Here is a 12,540-nt window from a genome sequence, read left to right on the forward strand (position 1 = left end):
ATGATGTGTTTCTCTGGCACGGCAGAGACATGGACTTCCCGGGCTGTCACACTTTGATGTGGGAAGACAGAACAGACGGTGAGCGGTCAGAGCTTTTTGGGGCACTTTTTGGGGGGAATCTGTGTGGGAAAAAGAGAGAAAAATTAAGAAATAAAACTAAAATAAAGACAAAAAAGAACTTTGGCTGCCCAACCAACGATTCGAGCGGAGGTATCACCCGGGAAGAGACGCAAGCTAGACCATGTTGGGCCCATGACCCGTAGAAACGATTGGTAAATGTTGCTCTGTGCCACTCAGAAGTCTTGTGGATGTGTTCAAAATCCCCAAAGAGTCTCCATGTCTCCATGTTCGGCGATAGGCGCATCATCAAGACCCAAAAGGTGTGGTGTCACCAAACTCGTACTTCTTGTTGAAGAGCGTTGCCTAACGCCGTGACGCCGTTCCAACCGCCCGACCAATGACTCTTTGGGATATACAGCTGCCTGTACTCCCTCGAAACAAGCCGGTTGTTATCCGTCGCCATGTTGATTCACGGTTGCTAGGTGTCTGCCTGCGTGTGTCACACCACCACACCCCATCGACCGACCGGTGCCGCCGCCGCCGCTTGGCCGGACGAGCCGGATCAGAGAGTCCGAATGCCCCCTCCCCTTCCCCCGTCCAGTCCGTGCTCACTGCTCCTCGCTCTCGGCGGACGAAGAGAGTTCGGCGCGCGCTTGAAATTCCCCCATGGCCCCGCCAACATTCCAGCGCGCACCCACGTGGGACGATCCAAACATGGAAGAAGTTAGGAAAGGTACAGCTGAGGAAAATCCGGGAAAATGGAAAGCTCAGCTCCCCCGCTCCCTCGAGTCCCCGGTGGCCTAGATTTTACATTTGCAGCGTTGAGTTTCGCGTCTCACGACGGCTTGGCTGTCTGCAGCACCCACGGTCTGCAAAGACGGACTATACCGATGTCGTTGCTGACGGATGTGGCCTCTCCCACATCCCGGAGCCACGGAGTCTTTCAAAGGCCAAATGCTGCATAGGACCTAAGCTTGCTGCAGACAGCCGAGTCGTCGTAACAGCGCGGAGCCGCGAACCAAACGCAGGAGGCAGACCTGCCCGGCCGTGGTGGAACGCGTATGTATGCGTCTTGAAAAGGCTGCTGATTCTGGACGGGGACAGCCATCCAAGCCCATCGCAGCGAAAGCCGAGAAGAGTTGTTAATGAAAGATAAGGTTATTCATTCTTAAAAGTTTATCGCCAAGCGAGCATTGCTGCCATTGCACGACAGGTAAAGAAGAGTTTACATGTCCGCGCCCCTGACATGCCAATGATATCAGAGACATGCTGTGCGAGTGCTGATCATTCACATTCGACGAGGGCCTGCTTTGCCAGCTTCAGCACATCAACCAAGCAACCTTTGACACGGAAGGTGGTGATCCAGCCACTGACGAGGGGCTCAAGATGATCTGGAATGCAGATGTTTTGGGCGATCAGGGGCAGACGGGCAAAACGAAGGGTGTTGGCGGCTGGGCAGCGGGAGTGGCAGCGTGTTTTCCTCTTTCTTCCTCTTTCTCTCAGCCTTCTCTCAACTCGACCGTCGTCCCGTGGAGCCTCAAGAAAAAGTTTGCATGAAAGCGTCGTCGTCGTCGTCTCCTTCAGCCTCTTGCAGTAAACCCCTCATACGTCTTGGGTAGATCTAGACACCGATATGGTCTGGACCCTTTACTCGAATCCGATCAGAGTACCCGACCGTTTACCAAAAGCGATCGGTGACAGCGGCTCCTAGTCTGGCTAGCCAGCGGGAGACGATAGAATCTGGTTTAGGGGGACTCGTAAGTTCTCTTTCAGACTGAGACATGGTGTCTTGAAGTTAAATGAACCGGAGGATGTGGCTTGCGCTTCAAAGAAACTGAGGAGTTTTCACCCCAAAGCCCCGTGTTGCTGAATGCGGTAAACCTACCGGGACTCGACTGTAACAGTGCAATCCCCATGGTACCGACTTCTGAGGGAGACTCCTGAAGAATGAGAATGGAATGAGATATATCTACATCCTCAGAACCCTGGTCTGAACGGGTTTCCTTCTTACTCTCCCATCTTCAAGTTACCACTTGGAACACTCTCCTTGATTGCATCCTTTTCTGCTCTTCTTCAGCTTCTCAACACTCCTATTTTCCCGGGCATCATCAACTTCAGTCTTCAGCTCAGTGGCAGGAACCATCCTTCCATTCAGTCAGTCACTCCTTACGACGACTCTACTTCGACCAGAAAGATCCCGGTGATTTCGATATATCCGAAGCCCCCAATTCCCACATCTCAAGCCACCACCATGCACTTCTCAGCCAGCGCAACCTTCGCCTTGGGGCTGATGGCCACGCAAGCCGCGGCGAGGGGCATCGTCAAGGTGCCAAAGTACTACGCAGCAGCCGGAACCCCGACCTACACGATCACTCTCGCCGCCCCCACGACGACCTTTCCCACGATCTACGCGCAGCCGTCGGTGACCTCGTCATCGACCTCGTCCTCGGCGACTGCCACCCCAACTGCCTCCTCCAACTCGACCCTGAGCGCCGACCTGCAGAGAGCCCTCGAACTCCACAACATCTACCGCGCTGCCGTTGGCAACGCCAACTTGACCTGGGATGACGACTTGGCCGCGAGCGCTCAGGTCTGGGCCAACCACTTGACGACTGTCGGCAGCCTGGTTCACGACTCGAACCCCGGCGGCCAGGGAGAGAACTTGGCTTCGCAGTCGGGCGGCACCACCACCTATTTCACCAACGGTGTTCAGCTGTGGTTGGATGAGAAGCCGCTGTATGATGGACAGCCCATCCGCACCACTGGGTCGCCCAACTACTTGAACTATGGTCACTACAGTGAGTACTTTGGGCCTTGATTGAGAGGAACGTTGCAACTAACAAGTTGATAGCTCAAGCCATTTGGAAGAACACCCAGAAGGTCGGCTTGGCCATGGCCACCGACTCCAAGGGTACCACATTCGTGGTCGGACGTTACTTGCCTCCTGGAAACTAGTAAGTATCTCATCTCGTACTCATCAACTTCACAAGTCTAACTGTTCTCTTCCAGCATCGGCCAGCTGCCCTACTAAGCATGGAAGGGTGGATTGCCAGTGTTGTTTGAGATGTTCTAATCAACGCTGTTGGCTGGGCTTGACTTTTCTTTCGATTCTAGACCGCTTCTCCTTCACTAAGTTGCTTATGCTCATGGCAAGATTTTCATGCCTTGGACCACTTCACTGCACATAGATTGTACAGTTTCCGTTCAGAATCTTCAACAATTCGAGAGAAATGAAAAAGAGCTTAGACACAATGCCGAGCAATCAATGAATCAACCTCTCCCACACTTGTAAAGAAAACAAAATGCCGGATCCGGAAAAGGGTGCAAGGTAAGGTTCTGACTTGACAACGCCGTCTCATCTTCGCCGAGTGTCCCCGCCCCACCAAACCAAGACCGCCGTCCGAAACTCGGCGGACGAACTGGACGTGCACTCAGCTCATACTCCCACCTCCAACACCACTGACTCCCAATCTCGTCCGTCCGAAGAGTACACAAGTCGTACACAGCATCAATGTCTCCGCGCCTCGTACTCACATAATGGCAGGCACTGAGCGAGGTACCATCACAGTTCGCACCGGTGCCTCGGAACGGCGAACTGCAGCTGCTAAGCGCCGCTTCGTCCGCAGGGGCACCAAGAGCTGCTGGGAGTGTCGCAGACGCAAGATCCGCTGCATCTTTGACGATAAGGGACCTCGAGACACGTGTAAAACGTGCTGGCAGAAGGGGACGCCGTGTGTGAGTCAGGAGTTCCCCGAAGAGGATGCCCAGACGGCTCCGGCCCCGGTGGGCAGTCTCGGGGACCGGCTGAACCGGGTTGAGCGACTGGTCGAGCAATTGTACCACCGGGTAGACGATCTTGATGTCCCTTTTCCCACTTCGCCGCAGGAGAAGGTAGCAGAAGGCTGTAGCTCCGGAGCAGAAGAATCAGCCACCATAGACCCAACTAGAGAAGCGTGTTCTGAGCCTGTCCTCAGCCCTTCATCAACTCAGAACGCAGACTTATCAACGGTAGGATCGGGTCGAACATTCAAAAGGATTCTCACTGACGAACGTCTTTCCATTGATCAAGATTCAATCACAATGTGAAAGCAATGATGCACAACCTAACGAAGACTCATCACGTCCGAATGCCCCCTCTCATTATGAGACCACGGCAACTATCCGTCCAGCAGTAAACGCAAAACTAGCTGCCTACACAAGACAGCTTGCCGCCGCGATACCCGCCATAGAAGACTGCAGGGTTATCTACAAGCTCTACTCCGAAGCTGACATTGTCTTTCAGCTCATGTTCACGCCCCACTGCCTATTGGAGCAGCTGAAGCCAGAGTCTGTCGAGCACTACTTGGAATCTCTCAGAACACCAATGCATCCCACTCTACTGGCCAAAAAGATGCTCATGTTGGGTACGATGCTTCAGCGCGTTCCGACCCACGCCGGAGAGGATGCGTCCGAAGAAACCTATCGTCTCGTGGACAAGCTCGCGGAGACGGCCATCTCTGTGGTGTGCGAGAACAACGTGCTCCTGGGCACGCTCGACGGCCTCGAATGTCTCATTCTACAAACTGTCTATCATGCCAATGGAGGCAATCCAAGATTATCACTGCTGACCTGCCGCCGTGCGATTACTGTGGCCCAGTTGATGGGCCTGCACCGCCCACACGATCCAGCTACCATTGAGACAGTGGACCCGAATTCGACAGCAGTTCCTGGCTTCGTGTGGTTTCGTCTGGTATACTTAGAACGCTTCATTTGCCTCCTTCTAGGGCTTCCCAGCAGCACCCATGATGCAAAGGTCATCAACGACGAAAAGACGCAGACGTACATCAACAGCCATCACATTGACAGGCTCGAACAAGTTCACTCCTCTATCGCCGCTAAGATCATACAACGAAACGAGTCGGGGTCATATCTATTCGATATGGAAACCACTCACGCACTAGACCAGGAGCTCCAAGTTATAGCAACAACCATGCCCCCGCGATGGTGGACTATTCCCAACTTCACCAAGCCGCACAAAGACCCCATGACAATCGTCCGCAACAGCCTCAACCTAGCCAACCAGCTCTTCCACTTCTTCCTCATCATCGAACTCCACCTACCATTCATGCTCCGCCACTCCAAGAACGGCGCGGCCAGCAGCAGCAGAATGGCTTGTGTCGACGCGAGTAGGGAAGTCCTCTCCAGGTTCATCGCGATCCGTAACCCGGAGGGAATATGCAGTATCCCCGACGCCGCTGACTTCTTCGCGCTCATTGCGGCCATGACGCTTATGCTCGCGCACATCGACGCCCGCAGACGCGACAGGGGGAGAGATATCCTCGCGCACCAGAGGCATACGGACCGCGACAAGGTCGAGCAGACGTTGGAGCACATGCGTGACGGGAGCTCCAAGAATACGGATATGCTTTCCATGAAGAGCGCCGATGTCTTGAAGAGCTTACTTGCGATCGAGGCTGATGCTGCCGGGGGTTCGACGTTCACTGCGAGTCTCAGTTCTGCGTCGACGCCGGCTTCGGCTTCATGTCCTGCCGGTGAAGATCGGAGCACAGGTGATGCCAGGAATGTGCTGCAGCTTAAGATTCCTTGTTATGGGACGGTCATCATCTCGCCTGATGCTCCTCCTTCTCGCGAACCTTGGATGCCTGCCAGTCGTAACCAGCAGGGTATGGTTCCGGACAGTCGTGCTCCGGGAAATCTCAGTGCTGCGAGCCCCTTTGTTGCAGGCCCCATGGCAGGAGTATGTCCAGGCGGGGGGGCTAGTGTGATGCCAGGCTCGAGTGGTCAGGGTGAGAATCTGCAGCTCGATCCTAATGTCGATCCTAGATGGCTCTTTGAACTCGGAAATCCCAACCTTCTGGGCAATGGAATCGCCGCTGGGTTAGAGGATTGGCCGTTTCAGGGGGTTGATGCTGCTTTTTTTGACAGTATGATCAGAGGGTTCGAAGGTGGTGACGACTATGGCGGTGCAAATGTGCCATGAAAGCATTTGAATCCTCGTTTTGAAAACAAAAAGGACACAAAGGGAATGGATCCGCCAGGGAAATGCAAGAGTCGAACTCGTTGGTCAGGGACCCCATTTATAATGATTCGTTTATGGACAGGATTCCAACACCATCATACATCAAGTAACTAGAGCATAAGGGGAATCGAAACACTCATCCCAGTCTTTCTTCCCAGACGACCAAAACTTCTCTAGAATATCCTTCGTTGCTAGAGGCAAATACGCACCAAGGTGTACACTCTCGTCGGCTAAACGCTTAGCAACGAACGACCTTACCGCCGCGGTCCCCGTCTTAGCCTCGAACCCAGCAACAATCATCGGCCACATGACGCAGCTCCTCAGAACCTGAGACCCGGCAGCCTTCTCGAGGAGGGCCATGAGCTTGCTGCCGTGTATTGTCTTCACGGCCCGCCAGCCCGCGGATGCGGGTATCACACAAACGCTCTGCAGGGAGGCGATGGCGAAGACCACGACGGCGGACTGATACACTTGCGCCATTGTCAAGAATTGCTCTTGCGATTCGGTCTTGGCGGCGGACCAAGTTTCGGGGGAGAAGTCTATGATGCGCTCGAGGAGGTCTTCAGCTTCTGTCTGGAGAGAGTCCAGTGTGTCTGACGACTCTGGTTGCGTTGCGAGGTATCGGAGGCGGTTGACGCCGATGATATCGATGAATAGTTGAACAGGGCAGGGGAGGAAGGGGTAGTATCCTGTTTCGTAGATTTCTTGGGTGAGACCTCTCATTTCGAAATTGACTAGCGGTGAAACTTGGTCGTATGCAGGGCTCGTTGAGTTTGCCAAGTTCTCGATGCTGTGGGTGTAAGTTTTATCAGTGCTCTGCACCTATAGTAGTAGCGGTTTATGTTGTGAGAGGTACTCACATCTTGCAGAATAGGATTACAGTCTTGTAGCCTGGCGCGGCGTCGCAAACACTTCTCAGACCACCTCGCATCTCGATGATAGCCATGAAGCCGTTGAGATGATGCCGCCAGTTGGAGGCTGTCACTGATCCCATAAGCTACACACAAACGGATTAGGGCCAAGGTTTCTCGGCTGGCGAGGGGGTATGGAAGGAGAGGGTGTGAGATGGAAGGGGCCAAGACACGCACATCTGCGTATAAGAACACAATCACCGCCGCCATGGTGTAGTCAGAGATTCTCCTCTTCTCATTTTGGTGGCTGATCTCTCCGTTCAAGGCCTGAATTGCCGTACATCGATGCTGATGGAATCGGGCCCGAACTTCTGCGTGATGCAAGTCGTTTTTCCTCGAAGACAAGCTCAGCAAGCGGTGGTTAATGGCCATGGCAACGAGAGTGTGTTGGATGGTAACTCCCATGTACTGAATGTACGACACGGGTACAAGCCAGGGGCTGTTGGTCAACTGATTCGCTGCAAAGAATGGGTAGACCTGTTCGTTCCCTGTTGCAGATCGAGACTACATCAGTTTCTTGGGTGCCTGAACAAGACAAAGCTCCGATATAGTAACGGAATATGGTGACTTACAGTAAAGTGTAGCCTCAATAACATCACAAGTTTCATCTCTCAATTCGTAACCTGGAAAAAGGTGCATAAGGTGGTCGGTACGAGTACCTGATACCTCGGATCTTACTGCCTTTGCAAGTTCTGACCCGCTCTGCTTTTTGTTGTCACCTTTCGATGAATTGTCGTCTTTAGTCTTGTTGGCAGGCGGGCTTTTCCGTTTCCACGTCCGGGTCTTGACCTTGCCAGGGGCAAGCCATACCAACGGCTTCTTGTCCTCGTAACCGGGACACACGACGCCGCTAGTCTTGCACTTTGCGCAGACGGGACGTGCCGAGTCGCAGACTAGTCGGCGCCGTTGACATTCCCAGCATTGCCTTCTCCGATTACTGGGTCCTGTCTGTGAATGTGCTTGTGCCTCTGTTTGCGGCGGTCCACCTACTGCGAGCGCCAATTGTCTAGAAGTGGAAGTCATCGTCTGATTAAGGGAAACACCCTATCTCAACGGCTCATCAAACGGCTTTACGTTTTGGGCTATTGGAAGTAGACGGAGTGACGGGATGGCACATCCATCCTGCCACCCGCTGGCTCGGGTCGAGTTTAATACATGTGGTGCGGAGTTGAGCTGCAGTCACCTAGGTAGGAGGTCAACTAGGTACGGCTAACCGGCGACGGCGAGCAGTGCCTGACCAGGGGCGCAGTGCATGTCTTGGCCACTTCAATAGCCTAATGAGGTAAAGCGCGGGGCATTCCTTCGAGATCATCGCTTCTCTAGCGCGTCAGCAAGACGGCCCTACGAGAGACGAGAGGGCGATGATAAGCGAGCGGTGCGCCAATGGATGAGTCTGATGATATCATTGAATGATCTTCATGGTTTCTGGCCTTAAAGCTATGAGCTATGAGGCCTGCTGAACGAGAGCACGGCGCTAGAATTTTGGATAACTTCTACCAAGCCAATCAGACCACGAGAGCCATAGGCTTTCATCGTAAGTAGCCGAATGAAACTCAGGAACACGTAGCAGGTGAGGTGAAGCTGTGAAACACGTTCAAATCATTCAACACATAGAGATGATAGCAACAAGATCTCATCAGCGTTCAAGCTTCATTATCACGAACTTTTGTTCTGGGCTGTTCTTATACAACTTCACATTATGGTTCTCGAATGTGGGTTCTTCTACAACTATTTCACATTGGATACGTTAATAAAGTCGCAACTCGCTGGCGTAAACATCGGAAGCCGGAAATACCTACTTCCGAGTCACTTGCGTCGATGGTTTAGTGGTAAAATTCTCCGTTGCCATACAGCAGCGTCGGGGAGCCGGGGGTTCGATTCCCCCTCGACGCACTTTTTTGCTTTTGGCAATTATCGCTATCGACTGAGACCCTGGCAATTTTTTGCACCTGACAATCTCTCCTCAATGAGATTTAGGTAGAGTTGCGTAAATCGAGGGGTAGAAATCGTTAGTGAGTTGATTGTCAATTAGCTGGACGATTGAAACATCTACTTTGCACACCTGAATGAGGTGGGCATCCCATGGGCAGACAAGCCTAGGCGAATGAACATACTTGTCCATCAATCACAGGCTCAATGAAGTGTGTAGTGTTTATTGGATTTCATGTCGACCTCCGGACTTCAGACGTTGAAGAGGATACCTGTGAGGCACTTTTCTCGGTATCGGTTCTGTGAAGTGCCCAGCGAATGATTCTCGTCAGCTTCTATCATGCTATCGTCCGAGAGACCGATGTCAAATGTTGTGAACCACCCCAATTTCAAACGTTACTTTGGGGCCAGCTTGCTTTGCGTCTAGAAGTTGACTTTACACGTCGCAAATAGCTGCTCAGCGTCAGGGTCCAACTCCTGATCGAGCAGAGATTTACAACTGCAACCCTGTAAACTTGGGGGGTTGCACCGGTAGCCGGACACGTCGGAGACTCGCGATATGAACGCGTTGTGAACCCACCCTAGCTTCATGTCGGTAGACGCTCTCATTTCTCACATCTGTGACTGGAGTAAGAAAACCATCCGAGACTCTTCCGCACTCCGTGCATCGCTACGCACAAACAACGCTGAAGGTTCCGCGTGCCTTGACTATCCGTCGATTAGACTTTGGGTTCATGTTCAAGGCCACATCAGTGCAACCACAATGTAAGGATGCGGGACGAAAGGTAATCACTTACACATCGTTGGAAAATGGCCACTCCCGCCGAGGGTGTGCAAAGGCCTTGAGGCTGGAGCATAGTCAAAGTTGAGATGAACTCTGAGTCTCAAGACTCCTGAACCTCCCCCATCCATTCATCCCCCCACGCGCCTGAGTGCAGTCATCATCACTTGATCACCGTACTTAACCAGTGATCCCCAGGGACTGGTTTTGGTCAAATTGAGGACCATGCTCTGTCGCAAAGTCCGACATGAACCTTGTCCCCTGCAGCCCTGCCCTGGCTCCGTGGATCCTTGCAAGTTGTCGAACGGTGAGGCGGGGGGCATTCTCTTTCCTCGCTCCCGAGTTTCTCCAGGGCGAAGACCGCCTACCAGTCCGAGAAGAATGTTTGCTGAGAGGGTTTGCACAGGCTTCAAACGGGATAGCTCATCAACCCCTAGGCACGTCGTGAAGGCTTAGCGATCCTACCGGAAGCGCCGTAACACCAGCCGCTGCAGGCCATGGGCGCTTCGCCTGCATCTACAAGTGGAAGCTGAAGAAAAAGCCGTCGATGAACCCACTGGCCCCGATAAAAAGAGACTGGGATGTTGGAACTTTGAAATTACGCAAGTCGTCCTGCGCCGCATTGCGGATATTCCATATGCATGTACGCCTTGACTAGAGGTAACAATAATCCAGCCAAAGTTTCGTAGCCAAGATTTCGGGTCCGAGTCTTATCATCTGGTCTAACATCACATTTGGAGCTCAACAGAAGAAGGCAAAGAGGATTGCGCGCCACTGCTGTTTGGCGTGTGAAATCTTCATCATTTCATATCCCATCATACTATGTATAAGCCACTTTGCAAACAATACGCGTGAAAAGGAACAATCGCAGGGCAGGGAAGCTGAGCGGTAGCTTCATGAATCGTGTGCATGATACGACTTCACGCGCCCACTTTGGTCTTCCCTGCCGGGTATCTGACGACGCTTTCAAGAGGCTCCCCATTCTCCACCAACACCGTAAATGCGTAAGTAAGCCTATCTGAGGCTGCGTGTGCTTGCTGTTCACTGTCATTCATAACGACGCCTGTCTTGTCGTCCTTCTTGTCGCCGCCGCATCGTGACTGTCATTGCTGTCGACGTCCTCTTCCGAGATCCAGAATTCTGTTCGCTTCTGGATACCTGGTTCTAGCGGGATGTCGCTGTGGTCGCTCTTTGATAAGGAGGGCCTGCGCTCCGAGCGTATAAATATGTCGGTGGTACCGCCGTTGTCGCCGTGTAATCTGCTGCCGTTGTTGTACGCAGATCGAGAGCGATGTGACGAATTCCCGTATGCTGAGGGATGGGAACTGGGGAGCTGTTTTTCTCCAAAGAAGTAGAACCAGAGGGATCTGGAGAGTGCCAGGTTTCCAGCAATGATTCCGAGGTAAAGCTCCAAGTTGGACCAAATTGCGGTTACTGCGTATACGTCTAAGGATGTTGTTAGCTGAGTCCTTTTGGACGCCCGACCAAAAAATGTCCTTACAACTCAAGTCGTTAGTCACTAGGCCAAGAGAGGCTGCTCTTGCAATACCGAAGCCAGTGGCGCTGTCAGGTAATGTCAGTTTACTAGTTCGGTTTGGGGGTTCAGAGGTTGCTCACATCAAACCGAGACTCATTAATGCGCCGACCGAGAGTTTGGTCGACAGTGGTATGCGTACTTGCCAGACTACAACGAGAGGCAACAAGGAGCATAACAAGTCTGTCGCAACGGAGTATGCTAATGGGTAAATATGTCAGTCGCAAGCCACAAAGATGCCACGTCCCTGCGCCTGACTTACAGATAGTCAAGTAAATCGAGTATATCCGAATCTTGGCGTCCCAGCACACTCCGTTTCCTGTCCAGTAAGCGTCGACGGGATCGCACTCGGCGAGCAGGATGATGATGACGCCAAAGTTGGTGATAACCAGACCAGCCATGACGGACCACAAAAAGTACTTGAGCCGGCTGGAGTCTTTGATGCGGAGCAGCAGTAGCATGATGGAGCACTTGAGCAAGCAGATACTGGCGAATAGAAGGATTTGCGCGAACCATCCAAGCATGCTGTTGTTGACGTATTCCTCTGTCGAAATGTACCATCGATGCCTCCCATTGCCCGAGTTCCCTTGCGCGCACTGAACGCCATATCTGATGACGCCGAGACTGGCAACGATTCCCATAAGATAATCATCCCATCCCAGATGCCGTAATGCGAAGCGAACGTAGAGGCGGATCGACGTCGTGAAGATGACAAAGAAGATTAGCGCGCCGGAGACACCAAGGAGGATCGGGTTGACGTTCTCGTCCGGCGGCAGCGGATTCGGAGGGGTGACTGGCGCCATCGCGAGCGCGTACGTAGGAGTCTAGTGGACTCAAGCCTGGATAGCGTGGAAGAAGACGCCAGGACAAGGAACGAGTGTGCAGCACACCAGGAAATACTAGGCCATGGGCTGGATAAATGTGTGGGAGAGAATAAGACGGCCAGCGGGTAATCGACCCACGGGATAGTCTCTGCACAAGGCAAAGACGAGGACGATCGCCAAGATCTGCTTTTGGATGGCAGCTCGTTTACCCCCGGACTTTTAAACGTCCCACTCGACTTGCGCCCTTGAGGGGGGAAAAGGGAACGTTGGTCGTCTTAAGAGCTGCGACGAAGCTGAGAAGGAGGAGGAGGAGAACAAGCTACATGCAATTCCGCAGTAGCCAGCCCTGCATGCGCGGACGGAGGAACCATGAGATGCAAGGAGGTCAAGGCACCACGGCGCATATGTCTCAGATGGGCGAGACCCAATCTACCCATCCCGCGGTTGTGTCGGGAGGAGGGTGGTAAATGGTAATGATTTGA

The 12,540-nt window shown here is 52.9% G+C and overlaps 5 protein-coding genes across 5 annotated transcripts; 3 read left to right on the top strand and 2 right to left on the bottom strand.

Annotated features, from left to right (window-relative positions):
- Positions 1–457: 457 nt before the first annotated feature.
- On the top strand, positions 458–1,617 carry CCOS01_08227 (uncharacterized protein; the record flags this gene model as incomplete). Its single annotated transcript, XM_060456388.1, has 2 exons — positions 458–1,090; positions 1,378–1,617. 2 exons carry the CDS (start codon positions 458–460, stop codon positions 1,615–1,617), a joined length of 873 nt encoding a protein of 290 aa, XP_060312662.1.
- Positions 1,618–2,311: 694 nt separating this feature from the next.
- CCOS01_08228 (uncharacterized protein) lies at positions 2,312–3,091 on the top strand (the record flags this gene model as incomplete). The annotated part of the gene is made up of 3 exons (XM_060456389.1): positions 2,312–2,858; positions 2,912–3,014; positions 3,070–3,091. The coding sequence occupies 3 exons, from the start codon at positions 2,312–2,314 to the stop codon at positions 3,089–3,091; spliced, it is 672 nt and encodes a 223-aa protein (XP_060312663.1).
- A 271-nt stretch (positions 3,092–3,362) lies between these two features.
- CCOS01_08229 (uncharacterized protein) lies at positions 3,363–6,040 on the top strand (the record flags this gene model as incomplete). The annotated part of the gene is made up of 3 exons (XM_060456390.1): positions 3,363–3,388; positions 3,549–4,068; positions 4,130–6,040. 3 exons carry the CDS (start codon positions 3,363–3,365, stop codon positions 6,038–6,040), a joined length of 2,457 nt encoding a protein of 818 aa, XP_060312664.1.
- Positions 6,041–6,181: 141 nt separating this feature from the next.
- On the bottom strand, positions 6,182–8,013 carry CCOS01_08230 (C6 zinc finger domain-containing protein; the record flags this gene model as incomplete). Its single annotated transcript, XM_060456391.1, has 4 exons — positions 6,182–6,869; positions 6,940–7,076; positions 7,168–7,478; positions 7,563–8,013. 4 exons carry the CDS (start codon positions 8,011–8,013, stop codon positions 6,182–6,184), a joined length of 1,587 nt encoding a protein of 528 aa, XP_060312665.1.
- A 2,738-nt stretch (positions 8,014–10,751) lies between these two features.
- Positions 10,752–12,037, bottom strand: CCOS01_08231 (uncharacterized protein; the record flags this gene model as incomplete). The annotated part of the gene is made up of 4 exons (XM_060456392.1): positions 10,752–11,146; positions 11,202–11,263; positions 11,318–11,435; positions 11,497–12,037. The coding sequence occupies 4 exons, from the start codon at positions 12,035–12,037 to the stop codon at positions 10,752–10,754; spliced, it is 1,116 nt and encodes a 371-aa protein (XP_060312666.1).
- Positions 12,038–12,540: the final 503 nt, after the last annotated feature.

Source organism: Colletotrichum costaricense, assembly GCF_030867565.1.
Source record: "Colletotrichum costaricense strain IMI 309622 chromosome Unknown Scaffold_8.1, whole genome shotgun sequence".
NCBI classification, from domain to species: Eukaryota; Fungi; Ascomycota; class Sordariomycetes; order Glomerellales; family Glomerellaceae; genus Colletotrichum; species Colletotrichum costaricense.